At 39.7% G+C, this 25,406-nt stretch overlaps 1 protein-coding gene across 1 annotated transcript in view; it reads left to right on the top strand.

Annotated features, from left to right (window-relative positions):
• AGBL1 (AGBL carboxypeptidase 1) overlaps positions 1–25,406 on the top strand; it is a 754,644-nt gene that overhangs the window by 509,964 nt on the left and 219,274 nt on the right. The window contains exon 22 of the mRNA XM_078448995.2: positions 22,789–22,952. Within this exon, the coding sequence (XP_078305121.2) occupies positions 22,789–22,952 (164 nt within the window). The remainder of the gene's footprint in view (positions 1–22,788; positions 22,953–25,406) is intronic.

The following is a 25,406-nucleotide window of genomic DNA, read 5'->3' as shown; positions in this document are numbered from 1 at the left end:
ATAATTCTATCTTAACCCACCCTCAACCTGTTCTTTAGAATTATTTAGGATTAAACTATATCTATATATCTATATCTGTCATCTGTCCAACTGTAGGGGCCCAGGGCATGCTGCCCCAAGATGGGCCACCTTGGCATAAAGATTGTTTTGAGTTGAAAGTAAACAAAACCCAGCAGATGCAGGAAAAGCTCTCTGCCTCCCCCTCAACTGCCTACATTTACATTGGAAAGGAGAACCTATAACAGGAAGAAAGCTATTAACAGAGACTCCCCTTTACCTACAGAACTTACCTGCATAATAGGGCAACCTTGTTTTTTCTAAAACCTCTCTTTTCAACTTCTTGCTAATGAGCTTTCTTCTCTTTGTATCCTCAGACCCTGCCCCCCCTCCTTAGCTCATAGAAGTTTCATGTTGCCCCACTGTCTTTGGAATTTCCATATCAATGTGGATTCCCTATACATACACCTGTTAAATGTGATTTTCTCCTATTCATCTGTCTCATGTCAATTTGTTTCTAAATCCAGCTAAAGGGACCATAGGGAAGAAGAAGGTCTTCCTTCTATGCTTCTATCCATCTATGTATGTATCTATGTGTCTAGTTTGTAAATGTATATAGTATACATGTCTATATTTATGTCTATATTTATATTTATAGTATGCATGTCTCTATTTATTCTAAATATGAGAGAACATGACCAGCATAATTATATCAGCTGTGTTAGATTCTCTTGTATGTACTCTCATACTATCTGCATTTTTTGGCTACAGCATTTTTTTTTGAAATTTTTTTTGAATTTTTTAAAAATTTTGTTTATTGTTCCATATACATTTATTATTTATAAGGGACAGAGGCCTGAAAGTGAAATTTCTGAGACAGATATTACAGAATTTTTTTTCTTCCCATATTTCTGTACTACTTTATACTCCCCTGAAGAACATACATGGCGCTAATTTCACACTATTCAACACTGGATAATATCAGCCATTACTGTTATTTAACTTTAATTTTGCAAATGTGATGGGTAAAAATGATACCTTGTTATCTTAATTTGCATTTGCCTTAGCAGTGTGAATGAACTTTTTTTTTTTTAATTTACATCCAAATTAGCATATAGTGCAACAATGATTTCAGGAGTAGATTCCTTAGTGCCCCTTACCCATTTAACCCATCCCCCCTCCCACAACCCTCCAGCAACCCTCAGTTTGTTCCCCATATTTATGAGTCTCTTCTGTTTTGTCCCCCTCCCTGTTTTTATATTATTTTTGTTTCCCTTCCCTATGTTCAAGCTATAATAAAGCAATTATTAATGTAACTGCTGTATACTAAGTTCCATAAGGGAGCAGGGGTTGTGTCCTCAGCCTGAGAACAATGTAACAATGTTTGTCACTTGGGAGGAATTTACTGTCTATTTTTGTAAGAATGACTGGAAAATTTTAATGTCTGTGAAGTTTGAGTATGAATGAGCCCTATTAGGGTTTTGTTTGTTTGTTTCTGTGACTAATGGACACTGACATCCTGTTGGTCTCTTTTGATTCTGGACTAAACAATAGATTCAATAATATCCCAGATGCTTGTATCATGAATTATTGTTATCTCATTTGGATATTTTATAGCCGTCTCACAAAATAAGAGTTTGAGTCCCATTTTATAGCTGTGACTCTTGAGGCCTCCTGGACCTGAGACAATATTCCTCATTTGTAGACTAACCCTTACCTGGAAACACAGGTCTTGACCTTTCCCAGGATTGTCTGATCCAAAGTTCATGTCGGGGTGTGGATACAGAAACTCCAAGGCAGAGCCCTAGGCTGGCATACATTTCTGATTCCTGCCTCATCACCCCCACTAATCTAGTAATCACTAGACTATGTGTTTGGGGGTTGCTTTTAAACATGTGGTCACAGAAGCACTAAGGAGAGCAGCTCTCCATGTGGACAGGGCAAGGTGAATCATGGAATATTAGAACTTGGAGAAGCATTACAGTTCGCTGCTGGACCTCTCACTTCAACAGTATCTTATAGATGCAGTAACTGAAGTGTGGAGAGATAATAGAAATACCCAAAACCACGCACAAAATCCCCCCCCCCCACACACACACATGAAGTTTTTGATGACACCAGAATTATAATCCAGGTTCTCTTATTGCTAGTGTAACACAATTTTGATTGAGAATTCTCCTAGTTTTGGAATTTGCAGCTAGTAGTTTGAAGTAAGAGTCATGAAAACATTCCACATTCAGGGGGGGAAAAAAACAACAACAACCAAAGAACAAACAAACCAAAAACTCATTGAACAGATACTTACTAAGAGGAGTCATATTTGAGCTGACTGGTCCTTGTACCATACCCCAATCCAAAATACAGTAAGGGAGACTGGCAGGGCAGGGTTGGGGGAACTGTCATCAACAGCCTCAGGCAAGACCAGGCTCAATGTGAGAATGCTTTTTTGCTTCCTCTGTCCTTAGACACAGAGGTAGCTAAGAGCTCCAAAGTGGTAGAAACCCAAGGTGGCTACAAGAAGGAAAGATAGGACTTTCTTTTCTGGCTGGCTGGATGCTTGTTGAGATGTAGACCCTGTATATTCAACCTACACTGAAGAATTTGGGAGCTGAGGGCTTGGCTGGTTGCTGGAGGCTGGGCTGGCGAAGGGAATTATACCATCACCCCCATCCCTCTTTAAACCTCTCCCCAAAGAGAAGACAGATGTCTGCTGGATCCATCTTGCCATCTAAATCTTATTCTGCTAAGCAGGAATTTCAGATCTGGGCTCAGAATTGCATGTTCTTCAGTTAGCACAATTTCACAGAAGATTGCTGTAGGTTCACTGCCTATTTTAAGCATTTTTTTATCACTATTTTTGCAGTATCTAGCTGGAAGGGGAAACTTTAGGGTTACAGACTTTCCAGTATAAGAGATCCCAAGGCTGTGCCTAAGCTGACAATAAATGTCTCCATTGTGTGGGATTGGACCCTAAATAATCTGCCATAGTACTCACTAACAGTATGTTGAAGACCTCAAAGAATAAACAAATCATGAATGAATGAATGAATGAATGAACGAACGAACCCTGACAGGAACACATCCAAGAATGTTTACATCAGTGAAGAACCTGATACTTAAACTGACCATAAAAGGTCCATGTATTATTCTTGTTACCACATGGATTCAGAGCCGGACAATTTGTGGTTCAAATCCCAGTCTGCTACTTACCAGCTGTATGATCTTTGACCAGATATGTGATTGCTCTATGCCTTCATCGTCTCCACAGATATGTTAACATCATCCTTTACAGGATGGTAGTGAGAATTGGAGATAATGCCTAGAAGGTTCTAAGCAAGATACCTGATAGAAGATGTTCAATAGAAGCCTCCCTATTTATTCAGCAAATTGATCAGTGTTTAATCAGGCCTCGGTCTGAGTAAGGGACCAGGCATAAATACATTCATAGGGAAAAACCTGTTTCTTCAAGAGGGGCACAGTTTATCTGAGTGAAGAAGAAAAACAAAATGGCCCTACCTAAGGAACTTAGTTTATAAACTAAGGAAATGATTAGTAAGGCGTCCCTTTTGGAGTGATAAAAATACGCTATGTTGTCATTCTGTGCATGCTTTAAAATGTAACAGTTACAAATGTATTTGTCCATACAATTATCATCTTTTTTAATGTTTATTTTTGAGAGAGAAAAAGAGAGAGAGAGCATGAGCAGGGGAGGGGCAGAGAGAGAGGGAGACACAGAATCGGAAGCAGGCTCCAGGCTCCAAGCTGTCAGCACAGAGCCCGACGCGGGACTCGAACTCACAACTGTGAGATCATGACCTGAGCCGAAGCCGGACACTTAACCAACTGGGCCACCCAGGCGCCACTATTATCTTTTTTTAAAAAAGGAAGTAAATTCTTTATCATATGAGATAAAGAGAGTGAAAAGAGAATTCAAATGAACTGCATATGCAAGTGTCATCATGGATCCCGGGCTGTCAGCACAAGGGTTTTCTCCATGCCTAGAGGCACAGTTGTTAGAAATGAATGGTTGTTAGTCCAGTCACCCTGAACAGCATTAGAATCTTGCTTTCATTTGATCAGAAACTATGGTCCTCCATATGGTCAGTTACTACATTTTTCATAACTAAGTTGTGCAAGAGACTGGGAAAAGCAGTACAAAGCCCTTAACTCTTATATAGAAAATCCAAAATGTTAGAGTGGACCCATAGTGTAACTGAGGGTTAAAATCACTACTGAAGTTCCTGAGTATACATGCTGCCAAATACTAAAGAAAGTGGCTGGGATTATAAAAAAAAAGAAAAGAAAAAAGAATTTTTGAAGGGAATATGTACAATCAAATGCCATAACCTTTGAACCTGTTAGCCAAATCAAGAATGTAGAAAGAGGTCAGTGTAGAAAGAGGGTTGGTAAGGATAAAATCATATTACAGACTCCATCCCACCTTCTATCCCCTGCCTTAAGCCTGTAGGAGCAGCTTCCTTGGGAGCCCTGATAGAGCCCCATATGCGACCCCTGAAATCTGGGAGCTGTAGTGGATCAGGGTTGGATTCCCACCCAGGTAATCTAGGGGATAAGCAATATGGTGAAGAATTGCATTGGTGGTGGATCAGACACAAGAGGGAGACAGCAAAGGGCTCCGTCCAGTTGAGCCATCTAGAGTGATAGTGGAACACAAACCATGATTTGGGAAAGGGAATGTTCTGTAGGGCCTGCACAGCAGGGTCTCTAGAGACCACATGGGATAGAGATCTATCCGCCTGTGCCAAAAAAGTGAGAAGTGAGAAGACCCCTCATTAGGACTTTCCAGAGAACAGCAACTGCACATATGTCCCAGGATGGCCTCCTCATCAGAGGATAACTGCACCTGTCATATGGGACTGGACCTTTTCCTCTTGTGATCTCTCCTTGCCTCTACCTGGGGGCACCAAAATAGCAATAAATGAGTTGGAAGGACGTAACAGCTCATACTTCCCTCTCTAAGTCCAGGCTTCATTGAAGCTTCCAGTTCACTACCAACTTCGACGAGGAGAACCCTTGCCTTTGAATAAAGATTAAAATATCTATTTGCATACTTCACTGGATAGTTCTAATTTGAACTTCTATCACGTAAGAGCTAGAAGTCACGATCTGCCTATAAGTTCATTCCAGAGCAAGAGGAAGAGTACGTTCAATGAATAAATCTGGAAGGATGTAATGCCAAGCATCATGCAGGTTCAGAGAATGAATTATGGTAATAATCCTCTTGTATAAGCAGGACATATATTGGTTGGTTGTACTGCACAGAAAACAAAGGGGGATGTTTATGAAAACAGAAGGAAGCTAAGGTTTTTAATTAAGAAAATTCCCTGCTTCATTTATTCCTAATCCCACCTTCCATGCCCCTGCCCTCAAGAAGGTCATAGAAACCCTGAAAATTTCCAGATTCCTGATTCTTTTTGCAGAGTTTACCTGTCTCATTTCTTTCAGTCCCAAACCTCCAATGAATGCATTGATAAGAAATGTTAAGATTTGCTATTTTATTTATTTTTAGATTTTCATTTATTTATTTTGTGTGTGTGTGTGTGTGAGAGAGAGGGTTAGCAGGGAAGGGGCAGAGAGAGAGAGTGGGAGAGAGAGAATCCCAAGCAGGCTCCATGCTGTCAGTGCAGAGTCCAACGTGGGGCTTGAACCCACAAACTGTGAGATCATGACCTGAGCAGAAATCAAGAGTCAGATGCTCAACTGACTGAGCCACCCAGGTGCCCAATGGTGTTGTTTTATTAATGGGTATTATTGTTACTAACAAGAGGCATGTGAGCATTGTCAGATTGGTGGAGGTGATGATGTGAAGCAGGGAGACCTGTGGTTTTCTTAAAATCAGACCATGCTGAAGTCCAGGAATCTGAAGGTAAAGGCACTGCCATCTGGACCAGCAGGTGGATCTGGAACATCCCCAGCTACGTGCCCAGTGTCTGGGTTCTCCCTCCCCAGGCAGCATCAACTGTCTTCTTTGTGCAACTTCAGCAGCCCATTCCTCTCTTCTGCTACCTGCTGCTGCTGCATCTTGAACTTCTAAGTCTCCTTCACTGACAATGCATCCCCGTTCTTTTGCCAACAACAGGCTCTAACGTGAACACTCCCCCTTATGTAAGAAACGAGACAGCTAAAGGAGGCTGGAGGCAGGAAGGGAGAAGACAGGACTGATTGGAAAGAGTTCCATTAAAAAATAAAACATCTCTCCCCTTTTGAAGTTAACAAAGCCTGCTAATACGTGTCCCGCTTGCTGGGGGTTCCAGCTGTTTCCTCCTGAGCACTTGGGTATCAAAGCCACGTGGGCCTCTGGTAGGACTGTTTGCTCTGTTGCCAGAGCAATTACAGCCTGACAGTGCTAAGCTCCGCTACTGTTTCTATTACTATTATTATTACTCCTCTGCTCATGGAATCTGGAACCTCCCTGCACAGAAGCAAACCCCGGGGAATCACAAAGCCACAGCCACACCGTTTGCAGTCACCGCGCAGCAGCTCTCGGATTGATATGGATTTAACATGTTCCCTTTATCTGGTAGGCAGAGCCAGGGATGTTTAGACTCATCCCACAGGAAAGAGAGGGTTCCCTGCAGAAAATGTCAGCCTACCACTCTAGGCAGCGAGCTGGGTAGGGTAGAAGGAGAGTAGCGTTTCATTTTCATCTGGAAAGCTCTACGTGTGTCATTGGACCAGAGGCCCTCTGCCTGTAATCTGGCCTTAGAGACATATTCAAGGCCAGTTTGGGGGCTAGACTTGCAGCTCTGGATTCTGTCAGTGCTTTGCATGCAGCAACAATAGTTTTCTTAAATACATTTATGAAACAAATCGATTTGCATTGTCATTGCATATTTTAAAATGCGGCATTTACACATACTCTATCACATATCAAGTTAAAAAAATTTTTTTTAATGTTTTATTTGCTTTTGAGAGAGAGAGTGTGCAAGCAGGAGCTGGAGAGGGACAGAGAGAGACAAGGACAGATAATCCAAGGTGGGTTCTGCCCTGACAGCAGCAAGCCCTATGTGGAGCTTAAACTCACAAACTGCAAAATCATGATCTGAGCCAAAGTTGGATGCTCAACCGACTGAGCCACCCAGACACCCCCGTATCGACTTTTCAAATGTATTTGCAATTTGGTAGGCATGATTTGCCGAAAAACACAGCAAAATTTTAGAAGGATTCAGACGTAATCTTTTTTTTTTTCCTTAATGTTGATTGTATTAATCAATGCTGTCAATAAAATTTTCTTACTGATTTTTTGAGTTCAAAGTTTTTAAAATTAACCATTATTTCTTAATTTACTTATCAACCCAGTATGCGAATTTTATGCAGCAATCTCATTGCTTTTAAACCCTGAATGATGGTTTTTCTCTGCATTTGGTCAGGCCTCATTTGCTGACTGAATATAAAGTTGTTATATTGCTTTTGGTCAGATATTATCTTCTGGATGATAACATTCAACTCCTAGCCACACATAAATCTGCAGGGCCTAATGGATATTAGCCCCTCTTTTTGTTTATATTTGTTTTCTTCATTCTCTGCCCCTCTCCAAAGTATTCATTGCAGCAAAACTTGGAAGGAAATAATAAAAGTATCAAAGAAGGAGTGTTGGTGACTCATAATGCTCAGGATTTGAATGTCTACAGAGGCTAGGCAGGTGGAATAAATAAATGCAAGGGTAAGGAAAGTACGAAACAGTACATATTTAACTGCTTACATTGCTACACCTTTGTTAGATCACCTTTATCACACTGTGCAGGAGGAAGAAAGTGGCTGAGGAAAATATGTTTACAGGTATATAAGCTTCGAAGTCCAGCTAAAGTCAGAGCAGTTAGTCTTCCTCTGAACATCCAAAATGTTTCCCCATTTAATGTATGTCCTGTATTTCCTAATAGATTGTAAGATCCATGAGGACTGGTGTCCCCTTATATCTCTTTTGATGGTCCTCTAAATGCCCACCCTGCACTCTGAAATTTCACCCTGTGCTATATATGCTGTGAGATATGGAGATAATAGAAACAGAGGTGGTCTCTTTGAGATGGCAGGCACAGAAGTCGAGTTCGTGCATTGGGACCACGCTTTTTCCTTCCCAACACCTAGCCCAGGGGCACGTGCGTAGAAAAAGCAAAATAAATGTGTGCAGAATGAGTGAGTGGAGAATAGATTCTCATAACGATTTGCTGGTGGTGATAATGCTGGCTGAGCCTAGTTGCCAACCTGCAGAGAACTCTATAACTCTTTGTGAAGCCAAGGACACTCCTTAAAATTTCCCCCAAATACATGTGCATGCAATTGGAGGACAGTTATTAGCTGTTCATGGATTCCTGTTGGTCAGTGAAACCTAGCCAGGAGCCTCTCAGCTGGAACAAGCAAACGGTTCCCAGATAAACTGGCCTAGGGTTTTGGGAAACGGTGGCGAAAATGCTGATGGTGCTGCTACTCTGTTAACGGGGTGCAGAGATCCCTAAGAAGTCCCCCTGCTCCCCCTGCACAGCCACGCTACTCCATTTCAATTTTGAACCATTTTCCTCGATTTGTCAAATGAAGCTTTCTTTGGGGATGATTTCTCTCTTTTTCTGCTCAGACTCTGTATTTTCTTTCTTTAATTCAACTTCTACTTTCAAAAAAAAATCATATATTAAGAATATGAGTCTCCTGTCCCATCCCATTCAATAACTTGACTTACCTTTGTGGATAAAAGCTGTAGCTTCCCTAGACTATCATGCTTCCATACGTTGTCCCTCTATGTCTTATGCACGTCAAAATAACCAGGTTGAAATTGGAGAGAAATAGAAGTTTAAGTTGGAAGAAATAGAATGAAATCTAAGCAAAACCGAGTGGCATTTATATATGCTTGCATACATGTATTTATAGTGTAATTGTGATCTGTACAGATGCTGCGATGCCCTTTTATGATAGTGCATGTGGGGAAAAATGATTGCAAGTCACAATGATGGAGCATCTAGCTTGTGCCTCTGCACAGGGCATGCACACATTATGTCTCATTTCCTCTTCACAGAAACATTTAAGCAATAGGTTCTATTTTCCCATTTTCAGGATAAAGACATTGGGCTTTATGAGGTTGTGTAACTTGAACGTAGTCATTAGGATAGGAAGGGGCAGAGTTGAGATTCATATTTCAGACAGCTGATTACCAGAATGTTCTCTTTGCACGAGTCCGAGCAGAGGCCTTCCTGGGCAGCATGTTTTGGAGCATTGTTACGCAATGTAACTGGGGCTGTGATCCATCTGTTGTGGCAAAGAGATGAGGAGGTTGGATCAGAATACAAAAGAACACAATCACAGTGCTTCCTTCCTTGACAAAAACGGAAGTAAAAACATGTGCTTAATTACATGAATGACTCACCTTCAGGCTGAGGCCCCCTGTCTGATCACAGAGAAGTGTTCATAAACATTTCACAGGCAAATACTCATCTGGGGATCCCGTGTTGAGAAGTGCTGACTTGAAGGTCATCATGGTGTTCTGACTTTGTTTGCAAAAGCTGCTAACCATCCAGCATGACCAGTGAAGGCCTGTCTGCTGGGCCACTCTCTGGAGGGGCACCATATGTATGGGAATACTGGGAGCTGGGAATGTCATCCCATTTCGGGAAGAGAGTTTGGTTTGTGTCTTACCCCCTCATCTGACACGGAGAATGGTTGCACTTGTAGAGGCTGGTGTGGAGCGTGGAGGTCACGGTAAGGGTTAGGGTTGGTATTCCACTGGTGTGTATCAGTGTGGCCATGCCAATTCTTAGTGTATTAAAATACTTGCACACCCGTAGGTTAATAGCCACTGCTCATGCCCACCAAGCGAAGCATCCCACCTGCCCCTTCACTATCCTGTCTCCCTTATTCCTCTGCCATGTTCCCCAGAACGTTGCCAGGGCCCAGAAACTAAAGGATTAAAATCTGACAAAGCATAACTCTGCTCTATTGCTATGAGCAGCATCTGTTCTCGTTGGTCATTGTCCTTTGCAGATGAGTTTCATAAAACATGGTATATGACTCATGGGCAGAGGTAAGACCACCTTCCCTTTTTTCTCCCCAATCTGTGGCACGAGGAGGAAAGTTCAAAATTAGATCTGAGAGAACCCATGGAGACCAGGGCTAGAGAGATTGTTCCTGCCTGTCATCATACGAGATGGCCTAGGGTGGGTTTCAGAAGACAGGGACAGAGCTGCGGATCAAAGAGCCAGGGAAGATGAGTAGGAGGGACAGTGGGTGGCAATAGTGAAGGAGGGTGATGACCTACTTTTGCCTACGACTGGGCTTGTGCATGTCCCTGGTGCCATATTGGGCAAGCTTTCTTATAAGAAAGGGAATGGGGAAATAAAGAGGTAGAACTTATGGGCTCCTATAACCTACAAGAAAATGTGACCTCTAAATTTCCAAAAGCTTTTATTAAACCAACATGAAGTTTGAAGCCTGTGTATTGACATGGACATTTGATTTGTCTCAGGGGAACATTTGTTGCAATGCTGGTTCTACTGTGTTGACTACATAATCTTGTGTAAGGCATTGCCAGTTTATGCACCTATAAAAGAGGGTTCGGCTTGCTCAGATTGCTCTCTCTGCCCAAATTCTAGGCTGTCTAGGAGACAGTCTCTGATTCATGTTTACCCTCATATGCATGGTCCAGAAAGACATGGAAAGGCAATCACAGAGGACTTGGCTGTCCGCTGTGTCATTCATGGCTTAAGCACAAATTCACCAATAAAAGACCCGGGGAAGGTCCATCATAGAAATAAAGGACACATTTGAAATCCAGCCCACACCTTCAGCCCTGCTGTTCCAGTGAATATAGGGCCTTTTTGCAGTTACTAGGGAAACGGTCATCAGTAATGGGTCAGGCAGCCTGGGCTGGAAGGGTGGACACAGAGGGGGCTTTGTGCACAAGAGCCCATCAGATGGCACAGAGACCGACATCCCTGGCGATTGATTCGGTCCTCAGTGGGAAAGCATTAGAGTCCAATGGGTTTGGTAAGCAGGGGATCCCAGGCGCCTTCTCCAGCCCCTCTTGCTTTCCTCCTTGCCGCCTACTGGAGTTTACATATCTGCCAGGCTGGATTGGCTTCATTCTACCTTTTCTGCTTGCATGCATGTCAAGGCAAAGGATGTGCAAAGTTAATTTGTTCACACCTTCTCCAAATTTGTTTAAAACTCTAAAAGTCACTGCCTCTCACTCACGCTGGCACTTCGTAAAGATTCTAAGAACTTTTCCAGGGAATAGATTTCTTACGGCAGGATATTTACTCCAAAAGGAAAATAGGCACAGCGCCAGTGACCCAGAGAAATTAAGAGGAACATAGAGGACACCAGGTAATGTGTATGAAGGAAGAAGTGGGTACTCAAGAAACTAAATATGCCCAACTAGCTTTTCTTTTTGCCTTTTGTTAAAGTTTTTAAATTTAAATTTTGAATTTAACAACATATAAATGTGAGTTTAAAAAAATTTTTTAATGTTTATTTTTGAGAGAGAGAGAGAAAGAAAGAGCGTGAACGGGGGAGGAACAGAGAGAGAGGGGGAGGGGCAGCGAGACAGGGAGACAAAGAATCCAAAGCAGGCTCCAGGCTCTGAGCTGTCAGCACAGAGCCCGATATGGGGCTCGAACCCATGAACCGTGAGCTCATGACCTGAGCCAGAGTCGGATGCCCAACCATCTAAGTAACCCATGAGCCCCTAAATGTGAATTTTAAGTTTCATTTTCCTAACAAATTTAAAATCACATATAAAATAACATTTTAGGGGCACCTGGGTGGCTCAGTTGGTTAGGCGTCTGACTTCAGCTCAGGTCATGATCTTGAGGTTCGTGGGTTCGAGTCCCTTGTTGGGCTGTGTGCTGACAGCTGAGCCTGGAGCCTGCTTCGGATTCTGTGTCTCCCTCTCTCTCTGTCCTGACCCCACTCATGCTCTGTCTCTCTCTCAAAAATAAATAAATGTTAAATTAAAAAAAATAAAAAATAAAATAACATTTTAATTCAGGTGCACTACTATTTCTAGGCTTATAAGCATTGCTTAAGGAAATATGAATGGCAAGAGCAGTTACCTATTTTTCATGACTAAAAGTGAAACAAAGAAAACATGTACCCTCACCATGCATTTCTAACCACTATGAACATTTTGGTGCATATAAATCACTTTAACGTTTTTAAATAAAACTGAGATCTTAATGGTCGTGTTATACTCTAGTCAACTTACTGTACTTTTGGGCTATACCATGAATATATCCCCATGGCGTTCTTGATTCAAAACACATCATGATATTAATATTCCATGATGTGAATACACTCAAGTTTGGCTAGTAATATACTGGCACACATTTAGGATTTTTTTCTATGGATCATCTTATGATTATTTTCTTAAGATTGATTTCTGGAATTTGAATTGTTAGCTCCAAGAGCTAAACATTCTTAAGGCTTTTGAAATATATTTCCAAATTATCCTTCAGAAATACTGCAGTGATAAGACCTTCCATCAAAACAGATGATGATAGTGTCTGTTTATAGCCCTTTACCAGCAAAGCATTATGATTTGGGGAGTAAGAGGTAAACCTGAATTGAAAAGCAAATTATGGTATTTTATTGTTACATTAATTTGCCCTTTATATCGTTAGGTTATTTTTTTTCCCCTTCATTGCAATTATATTTATTTTGTTCTTTCTGTTTTAGCTTAGTTTGTGATATTTCAGGCTACTCAGATATATTTAAATTTTATTTATTCAATCATTAATATTTTCCTTTATGGTTTCTTCTTTGAGGATATGCTCTGGAGGACCTTTTTCTGGTCTGGAGATAATAGAATGTTTGAATATATGTTTTATTCCTCCTTTAATCCAAGATTTTTAACATTTAATCCTTTAATCAAAATGGAATAATTTGTATTTGTGGTAAGATTTTCCCTTGGAATATCAACCAATCAATTTTGTTTTATCCCCATCACAACCATTTGCAGTGACTTGAAAGGCACCTTTGTCATATGCAAACCTTTACATATTCCACAGGCTTTGGCAATTTTTTTTTATGCTTCCCTTGATCTGTCTTGCCATGTTTGCATTAATACCATAACGTTTAATTATTGTAAGTGTATAAGATCTTCCCATTATTATATTTTTTACTCTTTCTTCCAAAATTATTCTTGGATATTTTTGCTATGTGTTCTCCTAAAAAGGAATTAATTTGCCAAGTCTGAAAAATCCCCATTGGTGTTTCGTTTTCTTATGCTTTTATAGACTAATACGTGGAGAATTGATACTCCATGGTGCTGGGCCTTGCTTTTCTAGAATTGGGCATATTCCTCCATTTGTTTAAAATTTCCTTGTTATCTCTTGGTGAAGTCCTGGGATTTATCATACAATCCCTGGGGTATTTATTATTAATTCTGTTCCTAGATATTTTATAGTTGTGTTGCTATTGTGAATGGGATTTTTATTATACTTAATAATTTATTTTGCTGGTTTATGGAAAGAAAATTGATTTGGGGATATTTAATTTGTAACCTGTCTACTTCCTCAATTCTTGCCTTATATCTAATAGATTTTCTGTTTCAGCTGATTCCTTTGGTTTGTTTTAGTACATAATCAGTCTTAAAATAAAGATAATGTGATTCCTTCCTTTCTAATACATATGACTCATTTTTTCTTACCTTATTGAATTGTTTGGGACCTGTCAAAAAATGATACCTAATAGTGATGAGAGCAGGTCATAGATTGGCCATGGTTTTAATAAGAACTGGTTATGTCAAGTATGGTTTTGACTGTTGGTTTATCTAAGCATCTGCTATTGTTAGTGGTAATAATAAATACTTGTATAATGTGCAATGAGACAAGTGCTGATGTAAATTTTTATATATACAACCTCACTGAATTGTCTCAGCAGCTCCAGGAGATAGGTGGTATTATTATTATTATTATTATTATTATTATTATTATTATTTTCCCCATTATAAAGATGGGAAAATTGAGGCACCAGTAGGTCAAATGACTTCCCCAAAACTACACAATTAGTAAATGGCAGCACTGGAATTGATGTCAGCAATCTGGGCCTCAGGGCCTGTGTTTACACCCACCTTGCCATGCTACCCCCTCTAGTCTAGAAAGAGTTCTGGCAGGTTCATATAGTAAGACCTATATCAGAAATGGATGCATCCATCCAGAAGTTCTTGTTGTTGTTGTTGTTGTTGTTTCCCTTCTGCCTTTTGGTCTGTTTATGTACTAACATTTATGTTAGTAGATTTCTTAGTGATGTCACCCCATGCCATCCTTAGCAAAATACTCTCTAGATCATGCTGCAGAATTATTTTTTAAATGTTTATTTATTTATTTGTGTGTGTGTGTGAGAGAGAGACAGAGAGACAGAGAGAGAGAGAGAGAGCATGAGCAGGGGAAAGGGGCAGAGGAAGTGAGAGACAGAATCCCAAGCAGGCTCCACGCATAGCATGAAGCCTGACACAGGGCTGGATCTCACAACTGGGAGATCATGATCTGAGCTGCAATCAAGAGTCAGACACTTAACCTACTAAGCCACACAGGCAACCCCAGGCTGCATAATTATTTTTATATATTCCTATTTCTGAGCATAAACAACATTTTCTTTAATTGGGATAGCTCTCGATATATGTAGATATATGTATTATATGTAAATTTATGTAGATATATGTAGATATAATTGGCATATAGCATTATATTAGCCACAGGTGTATCACACAGTGATTCAACATATGTACATATTGTGAAATGGTCACAATAAGTCTTATTATCATCCATCACCACACAATTATAATTTTTGTTTCATGTGGTGAGAACTTTTAAGATCTACTTTCTGAGTAACTTTCAAATATACAATACAGTATATTAATGATAGTCACCATGCAGTATGTTACATGACTTACTTACAAATAGAAGTTTGTACCTTTTGACTACTTTCACCCATTTTGCCCATCCTCTACCCCTCTGCCTCTAGCAACTACCAATCTGTTCTCTGTATGTATGAGTCATCTTTTCTTTTTTCTTTTAGATTCCACATATTAGTGAGAAAATAAGGTATTCATCTATAGAGATAGATGTCTAATCTCACTTTGCATGATGCCCTCAAGGGCTGTTCATATTGTCGCAAATGGCAGGATTTCCTTCCTTTTCATAGCTGAGTAATATTCCATAACACACACACGCACACGCACAAACACACACTCATTTTCTCTAGCCATTCATCCATTGATGGACACTTAGGTTGTTTCCATGTCTTGAGTATTGTAAATAATAGGCTTGTGCTAATATTTTAAAAGAAATAGGACACTTTTCCTCATTCATTTTGTACTCAATGCCTGCTCTTCTTTGGGTTTATCTCCCTCAGGCCCCTCACACATCCACAACATTTTTGGGGCACAGAATTTTCTCCTCAATTCTATACACATCGCTTCATTGTCTTTGATATTTAAGAGTGGGAATAAATTTTAGGTTATTTAATTTTGATTGTTTATAGGGTTCCCAATACCTTTTTTTTTTTTGCTTTTTTATATTAATTATATCTCATATATTTGTTGAAACTGTTTGATCTGTAGACTCAGATTTTCTTTTTTAATATGGAATTGTTCTGGGGCACTTGGGTGGCTCAGGTGGTCAAGTGTCTGACTCTGGGTTTTGGCTCTGGTAATAATCTTGCAGTTCATGAGTTTGAGCCCTGTATCGGGCTCTGTGCTGATGGCATGGAGCCTGCTTGGGATTCTCTCTCTCTCTCTCTCTCTCTCTCTCTCTCTCTCTCTCTCTCCCTTTCTGACCCTCCCTCCCTCTCTCTCTCTCAAAATACATAAATAACTTTAAAAAAATAAATAAATACAGAATGGTTCCCTCTTTTTCTCATCCCCTCTCCCTACTTTTTCCTTCTTCTTGACTTTTATGGTGATTAACAAACTGAGTCTGAAATTCAAAAGGGAGTAGATCACTTTTCCTTAATCTGCTCTAGTATATATCTATATACAGATATCTATAGATATCTGTATATAGATATCTATATATAGATATCTGTATATACCTGTATATAGATATCTATATATATCTGTATATATATATATATATATATATATATATATATATATATATATATATATATACGATTCGTGTGTGTGTGTGTGTGTGTGTGTGTTTGTGTGTGATTTCATCTTATTTTTTCGTTAAGACATTGGGAAATTTCTTGAGGTTGTCTGATACATAATGGATTATATTTTCTGCATAGAACTGTTAACGCTCTCTTTTTAACATTTAATTTAGAAATTGTATTTTACATCTCCATAGTATAGTTACTTCTCAGCTTTTGTCATATCTTTCACTGTACTTTTACCAATGCAATCTACTCTCAGTCCTTTTTGAGAATAAAATTAAGAAATTTCTGGGGTGCCTGGGGGGCTCAGTTGGTTAAGCCTCCAACTTCAGCTCAGGTCATGAACTCGTGGTTTGTTGGTTCAAGCCCACGTTGGACTCTGCTGACAGCTCAGAGCCTAGAGCCTGATTTGCATTCTGTGTCTTCCTCTCTCTCTTTCCCTCACCCATTCATGCTCTCTCTCTCTTTCAAAAATAAATAAACATTAAAAATATTTTAATTAAAAGAAATTTCTCAGATTTTTCTCATTTCTGGCAGTAAATCTTTCTCATAAAAAGACATTTGTTTGGTGTTTCAGAGAGCCATCCTTTTACCTGAAGTATTTGTACACGGGTGTAACATTTTCCCTCTTTGTATGTGTTAGAGAGTGTTTCATGATGCCCAATTTCATAAAAAGAGACAGTGTAAGCCAGAAGATGTTGTAGATCTTTGGAGGCAGATACTAATTCCTATCCACTTATAACTTGGGTTTGAGGATGTAAACAGGCCCGTGCAAAATTTGAGGACCAATTGAAGACCACCACACCAAGGCAGGACTTTCAGAGATGACAGCCCCAGTCATCCCACAACGTGTAAAATGAGAAAGTGAGGTTGCTTGACAGTTTTAGCCATGGCATTGGGTACAGCAGACAAACAAGGAAAAGCCTTCATTCATAGTTTCTAATCACAAGCCCTCCTTTAAACATATTTGGGGTCAAAATTTAAAGGTACAGTATGGCCCTACAGGTCTCAAGCCAAAGCTTCAGCCTATAATGGTCCCTGATCAGTAGTCCCCAAGTACCTAGTGGAGGAAAGCACAAGTTCTCTCTGGAGCAAAGAGCATTAAAACCAAATTCACAAAGAGTTTCTCCAAGTTCAAGAAAATGTGAATTTAGAGTTTCAGATGCTTATAAAATATTTGAGCAGACAAGCCTACAATATTGACATTAAACAGAAAAGTCAAACGAATGATGGATGCCCACAAAGACTGTATATACAGGAATAATCAGGGACAGAATATAAAATAACTATGTTTATAGTGTTTCAGAGACAGTTTTTGAGATGAATGAATCAAAAAGAAGATTCAGTAAAGTTGGAGAGCAAAGTATGAAAATAAGACATTGATATGAAAAGATACTCAGAATTTATTACAGTGATAGAAATAAAAAAATACAAAAGTAAAGGTAAGAGATATGGAGGACAGAATAAAAACAAATATGTTTAATAAGAGTATTAGGCTTATCTTTGTTTTCCTTGATGAGGAATGGGGAGAGGCAATACTCAAAAAGATACTGGCTTACATTTTTCTAAGCGATGATGAGAGACACCAATCTTTAGTGTCAATAAATTACACATAAAAGAAATAAAAATAAATCTAGACCTACTTCAGAATATGGAAGGTCTAGAAAAGATCTTGCAAATTGCTGTAGGGAATTCTACTCATTTATTGGCATGCTGTAGCTTTTTAAACAGTTTTTGCTCCGTGGATGTTCTCTTGATAACACCTCTCCTCCAGATTTCTGTTTTTTATTGGCAAATCATAGCAATAATGGCGGGAAGCGTGTATGTGGGATTGGGGGTAACCACCTCTGCTTTCACTGCCAAATTGTCACCATAAATCACATCATTACATGCTTGGTGTTTTCCTTTTTTTCTCACCTGTCATTAAATCATAAGCATTTTCCATATTGTTAAATGGCCGTTAAAATAATCATTTTAATGGTTTTATTATAGCCCATCAAATTTATTCCATTATAATTTCCTTAGTGATTTCTTCCTTATTAGATATTTAGCACTTTATTTCCTTCAAATTTTGATTATTACATATAACTTTGACATAATATGTATCTTGTGCTTCACTTTTATTTTGAATCGTCCCTCAGGAAAAGTTTTTAGAAGTGATATTATCATGTCAGATGGCATTGTATTTTGATATGCACCAAGTTTTGTAATGAGTCAGCACTATAGATTATAAGATTGAATATATTTCTATCAATTTTCTGGGTGTAAAAGGCATTTTTATTACATAATAAAATAGAATATTTTTCTGTGCTTGGTTATTAATTGCTTTTTTCCTTTTGCTCACCAATTATCAGCACCTGTGCTTTTATTGTATTGTATTGTATTGTATAGTATTGTATTGTATTGCATTTATTTTTTATCTTTTAGAGAATGAGAGCATGAGTGGGTGAGACAGGAAGAGAGAGACAGAGAGAGAGAGAGAGAGAGAGAGAGAGAGAGAGAGAGAATATCTTAAGCAGGCTCCATGCTCAGTGCAGAGTCCAATATGGGGTTCAATCCCACAACCCTGGGATCATAACCTGAATTGAAATCAAGAGTCTGATCCTCAACTGATCGAGCCAGCCAGGTGCCCCAGTATCTATACTTTTTAAACATCATTTGTGGATGCTATGTTTACCTTACCAATATGTAATTTTCTGCATTAATACAAATATTCTTCCCATATGTATGCTACTTAAAAATTATGTGATGATGAGGGTAGTAGAGAATTTCAGAGTCAAATGTACTTGTGAATTCAACTTATTTTGAGGTGGATGATCAAAAAGTTTCTAAAAAACATGTAATGAATTGTGTCAGTGAGATTTGCTTACAAACATGATGCATAGATAGAGACCTATACTTTCTAGTAACATTAGTATATGCATATTGGTGTGAGAGATATTGTTGGCTCACCCAATGCTCATTTTTTTTAAAGTTTATTTATTTATTTTGAGAAAGACAGAGACAGTGCAAGTGGGGGAGGGGCAGATAGAAAGGGAGAGAAAATCCCAAGTAGGCTCCACACTGTCAGCACGGAGCCTGACATGGGGCTTGAACTCATGAACCGTGAGATCATGACCTGAACCGAAATCAAGAGTCAGACACAACCAACTGAGCCACCTAGGCTTCACCCCGCTTTTTAAAAAATTATTTAACACTCATTTCTAACACTGTTCTCTCTTACCTGTCTCTTTTAAAGATACTGAACAATCTAAAATATTCAGTTACCAGACCATTGTAAAGCTGGAGTTGGCTCTATTATACAGCTCTGGCCAAGAAAATATAAGCAAAAATATGCTGGTGCCTCCTTTCCCCATTTCCCTTTCTCCTTCCTTGAGTGCTGATATGCTGGCTGGAGCTACAGCAGCCACCTTGTAATCATGATCAGAAAACCAAGAAAAATGACAGATACAGGAGTCCTGATTTTCTTAGGCCTCTGAAATAATGCCATGAACTTCCTACCCCCAACTTATTATGCATAAAAAATAAAACTCAATTTTTGTTTAAACAACTGTAGTCAGTCTTCCTGTTACTGGCTGTAGGGGAAAAAATCCTAATTAACACATATAAGCCTACAGGGAGAGGAGAGTTGGGTCTCTATTTTAACAAGGCTCACTTTTTATTTAATGTTTTTTATGTTTTGTTTTTTTTTTTTGAGAGAGAGAGAGGGCATGAGTAGGGGAGGGGCAGAGAGAGAAAAGGAGACACAGAATTCAAAGCAGGCTCCAGGCTCTGAGCTGTCAGCACAGGGCCCAACATGGGGCTCGAACTGGTGAACCCTGACCTGAGTTGAAGTCAGCCGTTTAGCCAACTGAGCCACCCAGGCGCCTCAATGAGCCTCACTTTTAAACAAACCCAAAGCCAGCTTTATATATAAACTTGTTACTGTGAACCTATGATAACTGACCAAAGTAGATATCAGAATTTCTAAATTTTATCTACCTGTGTTCTGGATCATATCCAGAGATGTGAATGCATCTCCTGAAGCAAAACTAAAATAAAGTATTTAAATCCTCATGGCACTTGACAGTGGGAGAACATAATTAAAGGCATTCATATACTTGCTATGCAAAAAAGTGAAGTTCCACTTGACAAATCCAAGAGACAATTCATCCAAGCCTCTCCATATCCATCCCTGTAGAGCCATTGCTTATCCATTATTATATATTGAGGATAAGCTATATAACAGGCTATGTGCTCTATGCCAGGAATGTAAAGAGGCAGACACTGCTCAGTCCTTGCCTTTGAGGATTTCATTTCCAGGCTGGGTGTGGGAGGTGAGAGGAGACTCTCCATATAAACAAATATTTTTGATACTGTGTGAGAGTGAAAAGAGTAGAGTAGTAAAGAGAGGTTCATAATGGAGAGCAAAATGGAATAAGTGATTTGCTTGAGACCCTACAGCCAATAAATAGTCTGTTTCTTCTGGGCAAGTCTTTTTCATGATACCAACCATTGCCTGAGATAAATAGATCAATATTTGGGATACAGAAATGTTTTTGTGTTATAAAAATGCTGTCATTTGGGCCATTGTTTACAGAAGTTGACTGGTGTGAAGGTGTTGCCCTTGACCCAGCAATATGGCTCATGCTATGAGATTTGTTGCCCTCAAGGACTTGTGCCTCTTTTGACCTGTTATGTGTTTTGCTAGACGCTAGGGTTACACATAGGTGTCAGGCGTGCTGCGTGCCTGAGGGGCTGGATTTTTGTTCATATTCTCCTTGTCTACTCTTTCTTGCCACCAGTGAGGTGGCTGATTGAGGAGGAGGGCATGGCCTTTGCTTCATAACTCCCCATCCAACTGGCCATTCTAGAATAAAGAAAAGCACGTAGGAAAACAGGGTGCAGGGGAAGAATGAGACCTTAGAAATTTAGTTCGTGGAAAGAGACAGATTTCTCTCTCTCTTTGTTCAGTGATCTTTTCTATTGGCTTAAGAAAAATAACTTGTTAAACATCTGTCTTCCCCTCCCATTGCTGTTGTTTATGGAGGAGCAGATTTCCCTTAATTCTGAAGCAGTGTCTCCTTTCCTTAGGAAAACAGGTGTCCAAACATGCAGCAAATCAAATTGTCAAACAGCTGAAAAAGACATTCTACTTTCTTTTATCCTCTTACCTAGAAATTCTTTGGTGAGCCTGATGACTTCCTAGTTTGGAATTTTGTTTTTCCTTGTGATACTTATGACCAGTCTTTTTTAAATATTTACTATCACATCGCTGTCTTCTGTATCACTGCTATTTGGATATGAAAATCTATTTAAGAAATAATATTCAACTTTTGATACCCTTTTATTTAAATGAAATGTGTTTATAAACATAAAGAACTCAGGACCACATTGAATTCTGTCATATTAAACATATTTAGGAATAAAGAAAGAGAAATTGAGCTGATATTGACCGGTACTTTTATGTGCACCCTCAAATATTCCTTGTCACTGCATGTCTAAATATATGGAGGGAAGAATTATGATCTCATTTTTCAGATGAGAAAATCAAGGCTAATAGAGCTCATTAAGTCCAAGATCACACAGTCAGAAAATAATGAAGTCAGGATTCAAAACCAATCCCTATCTAATTTCAAAAACCATGCACTTTATACTTCATCACATAATAGAGTCCTTCCTAATCTAAGTATAGCACTTTGGTGAGCAGTCAAGTCTAGACTCTATTGCTGTGAGGTCATGGATAAAGTATCAGCTCCATGGTTCTAAGTCTCCTTCTGTATGTGATGGATGAAATGGCAATACCTATGTGATAGGACTTTGGTAACTATTAATTGAGTTAATGCATGTGAAAGGGCTCAAACAGTATTTGGTACCTAGTAAATGCTCTGTAAGGTTGTTTATTATTATTATATGTCACTTCATGGTATAATAGCATGAGTATGTATCATGGCTTTGCTTTCATGTACTGTCTCATCACGAATGAATAAGTGGTGCTAAACAGATGTTGATGTTGTTTTTAAGTTCTGGTATTTGTATATGAAGGATCCCCCTAATTCTTCTCACTGATTGACAAATTTACGTGAGAGAAAGGGATTTTAGTACAATTGTTCACAAACTTTTGTTTCAACAGTAGAACCCTTTTTAAAATACATATAGAAGAGGGACGCCTGGGTGGCTCAGTGGGTTGAGTGTCCAACTTTGCCTCAGATCATGATCTCACCACTTATGAGTTTGAGTCCTGCATCGGGCTGTGTGCTGACAGCTCAGAGCCTGGAGACTGCTTTGAATTCTGTCTCTCCCTCTCTCTCTGCCCCTCTCCGGCCTCACACTCTGTTTCTCTCTCAAAAATAAAGATTAAAAAAAAATTTTTTTTAATTTAAAATACAGATATAGGCATTGCTGCTTTGACTGAACTAGGGGAAGTGACTCCGGGAACTCTATCCACCCCTTTGCCCTCCAGGACCCCTGCCAGCTCATTATTGCCTTGGGGGTCTTTCTGGGAAACCTTGAATGACACATAATGCAGATTGAGAATCACCAATCCACAAAGCACCCAACAAAGCACATTGGATAGTGACTGATAAATACTATCAATTCTCAATTTCTGTGATAGGCGAGTGTCCAGAAGCCCTCACTCTGGATCTCAAAAATTGTCTTTACTCAGTTTCCATTACATAGTCTCTGCTGATAGTTTTGTTTACCTGGCAGGGTCTACAGTTTGGAACCAGTGAACTGGAGGAGATGGGAGCCATGTTCTGTTTGAGTCTCCTCATCTTGGAACTCAAATCTGTAAGCTGTAGTCATCAGCTCCTGACCTGTGCAGCAACTCTCCTGAATGCTGAGGAAGAGGCTCTGGACGACCACCTCCAGCGGTAAGATGCTCACAGGGGTGTGAGGGGAATTTGGACCTTGGTGTTCCGATCACAGCACATCTCAGAAATGAAAGCCATGTGGTCCTATGGGTCTTTGACAAGGACAAAATATGGAGGAGCTGCCAATTGAAAGTAGGGGCAGTCACAGTCTACTGGACCCAGACTCAGGGTCATTCTCACTTCCTGTGTTCTTCACTCCCTGTGTTCTTACTGAACACAGGGAGGATGCTGCCTACTTGTACACATAAGTGAATATATAAGTCAACATGTAGTTATAAACGTGCATTATTAATAAATTTTGTTTGTGATAAAGAAGATGCAGCTTAGCAACACACATGTGCATCTACATATACTTATGCCTGCCAGTAATGTGTTTATATTTATTCAGGCATCATTTGGGAGCCTGTTACTTGGCAAATAAAGGTAATCTCACTGCCAATATTTAGGAACTTGGGGACAAGAAATGTTATCCTCTCTCCATTCTTAAGTAGCACTGTTCCTTCTCAGATGATGAGAAGAACCACCTGAAGATGATTAATACATTTGCCTGGAGACCCTGACTCACAGCCATGGCAGGGGAATGACAGATTTCCAAGGACTGTGAGGAACATTAATGAATCAAGAGAGGGGGAACCATTATCCATATGAGACTTTTTGATGCCTTTTACTCTGGATAAATATTTTAGACTTGACAAAAATAGATTTAGGGGCAAGAAAGGAAGATATAATAGCCATATGAGAGGAGAGAGGACCAAGAAAAGTCAGAGGAGTCAAAGAAGACTAAGTCATTGCCCATATTTTGAGCCAGGGAATGGATGGGGTGTTGAGCTATTGGAGGAGGAAGTACCTACTGGTGAATGAGGAAGCATCTCATCATGTCCTTCATGTCCAAAAGCAGAGAGAAAGCCATTAATACAGGTGCCATTTTATTTCTAGTGCATTTTCATTCATTTTTCTCCTGCCATTGTTAGGCTGTGGTTCCAGCGTGACTTCTCACCAAATGGCCAGTCAAGCCTAAAATGATCTAGCAGTGTAAATTAATTTTACTTTGGAAGGTACTGGTTTCTCTGAGACTTAATTACCTAAATGCAGTAATTAACTTGCTCGTCACACTGTGCTATAGATCATAGACTATGGGGACCTAAGTAAATCCAGACTTCTTTCCTCCCTAGAGACGCTGCTCCTGATTTCTTTTGTTTTGACATCACCACCACTGCCATCTGCCCCCACTCCCTTCAACACCCCTCAGCGCCCCAAGGCTTGGTGTGTTTGGCATCACTGTGGTGTTTCTGCCTCTCCCTCTGACAGCAAGCACTTCTACCTGCCAGGATATATATTTCATCTTGTCTTTTCATCTTTTGCTAAGCTATCTTGGGTGCAGGCATGCCTGAATTTTCTTTCTTTCTTTCCTATCCCCCCACTTTCTTCCCTGCTGCTCATTGAGAGAAGATTGAGCAGACCTGGCATTGCTTGCTTTCCCTGAATTGATTGTGCCCGTCTGTTTGATCCAATGCAGTGAGGATTAGTTGCCTGTAAACTGGAACAAGAAGAAATCTATCAAAGAAGTGCCTCTTCTAATTCAAGTCTAAAGAATTTGGTGTCGAGCTCCAAATACAATAGCTGCCATGTGGGTTATCATAAGAAGATTATATTACTTATTCTTCCATGCCATCCCAACACTCCTGATTATTAATTGTTCAGTTGCAACCATCCCAAGGGTTCTAAAGCTTAAAGTCTTCCCTGACCTCTGGCCCTTCTTAGGCTGGTGCAGCTCCAGGACAAGATACTACACATAGGATGTGAGTCATGTGTGTGTTTTAAGTAGGTCTACACTACATTCAAGAGGCATGGAGTTTGGTGGCAAGCAGTGGGATGGAATTTGCCTGTTTCACCCAAACGTTGTTATTGACTTAATCCACTCCTATTCACTGAGGCAGTTGGACCAAAACAGACTATGGTTCCTGCCCAAAGGACCTGGAAACTGCATGATTGAGAGGAAAATCACCCTGAAAATATCTTGACCAAGATATTGGCTCCTTATTGGAGCCAATAAGGGTGTATTCATTAAAGGATGACGGAGGGGAACTTAATAAAATAAAATCCACTGGGTTGCAATCAGCAACAGGCTGTTTGAGTACCTTTGATTAGTTTCTGATGAATAGGGCTCAGTCATGAGCTCTAGTAATCAGCAGAGCAGAGCAAATCCTAGGGATTTTGTTAGCAACAGGGATCTTACTATAATACAAAGAGCATAACTAATGTTTGTCAACACTACCCTCCGTATGCTTTAAAGAGGAGATTTCAGCCACCCTCCTCCCCACCGACGTTTCCCTGGGTGTGCTCTGTATAACAGGGTTATATACTTTGGGAAGATTCTTTTTTAGTTGCACAGAAGGAAATACTAGGGGGGAAAGAAGGGTGAGTTTTTGCCTAAAAGTCAGTCGTAAAGAAATC

The sequence above is a fragment of the Panthera onca genome, chromosome B3, assembly GCF_046562875.1.
Source record: "Panthera onca isolate mPanOnc1 chromosome B3, mPanOnc1 haplotype 2, whole genome shotgun sequence".
Classification (NCBI taxonomy): Eukaryota; Metazoa; Chordata; class Mammalia; order Carnivora; family Felidae; genus Panthera; species Panthera onca.
The sequence above is the reverse complement of the archived record's forward strand: the minus strand, read 5'-3'. Positions and strand labels throughout refer to the sequence as shown.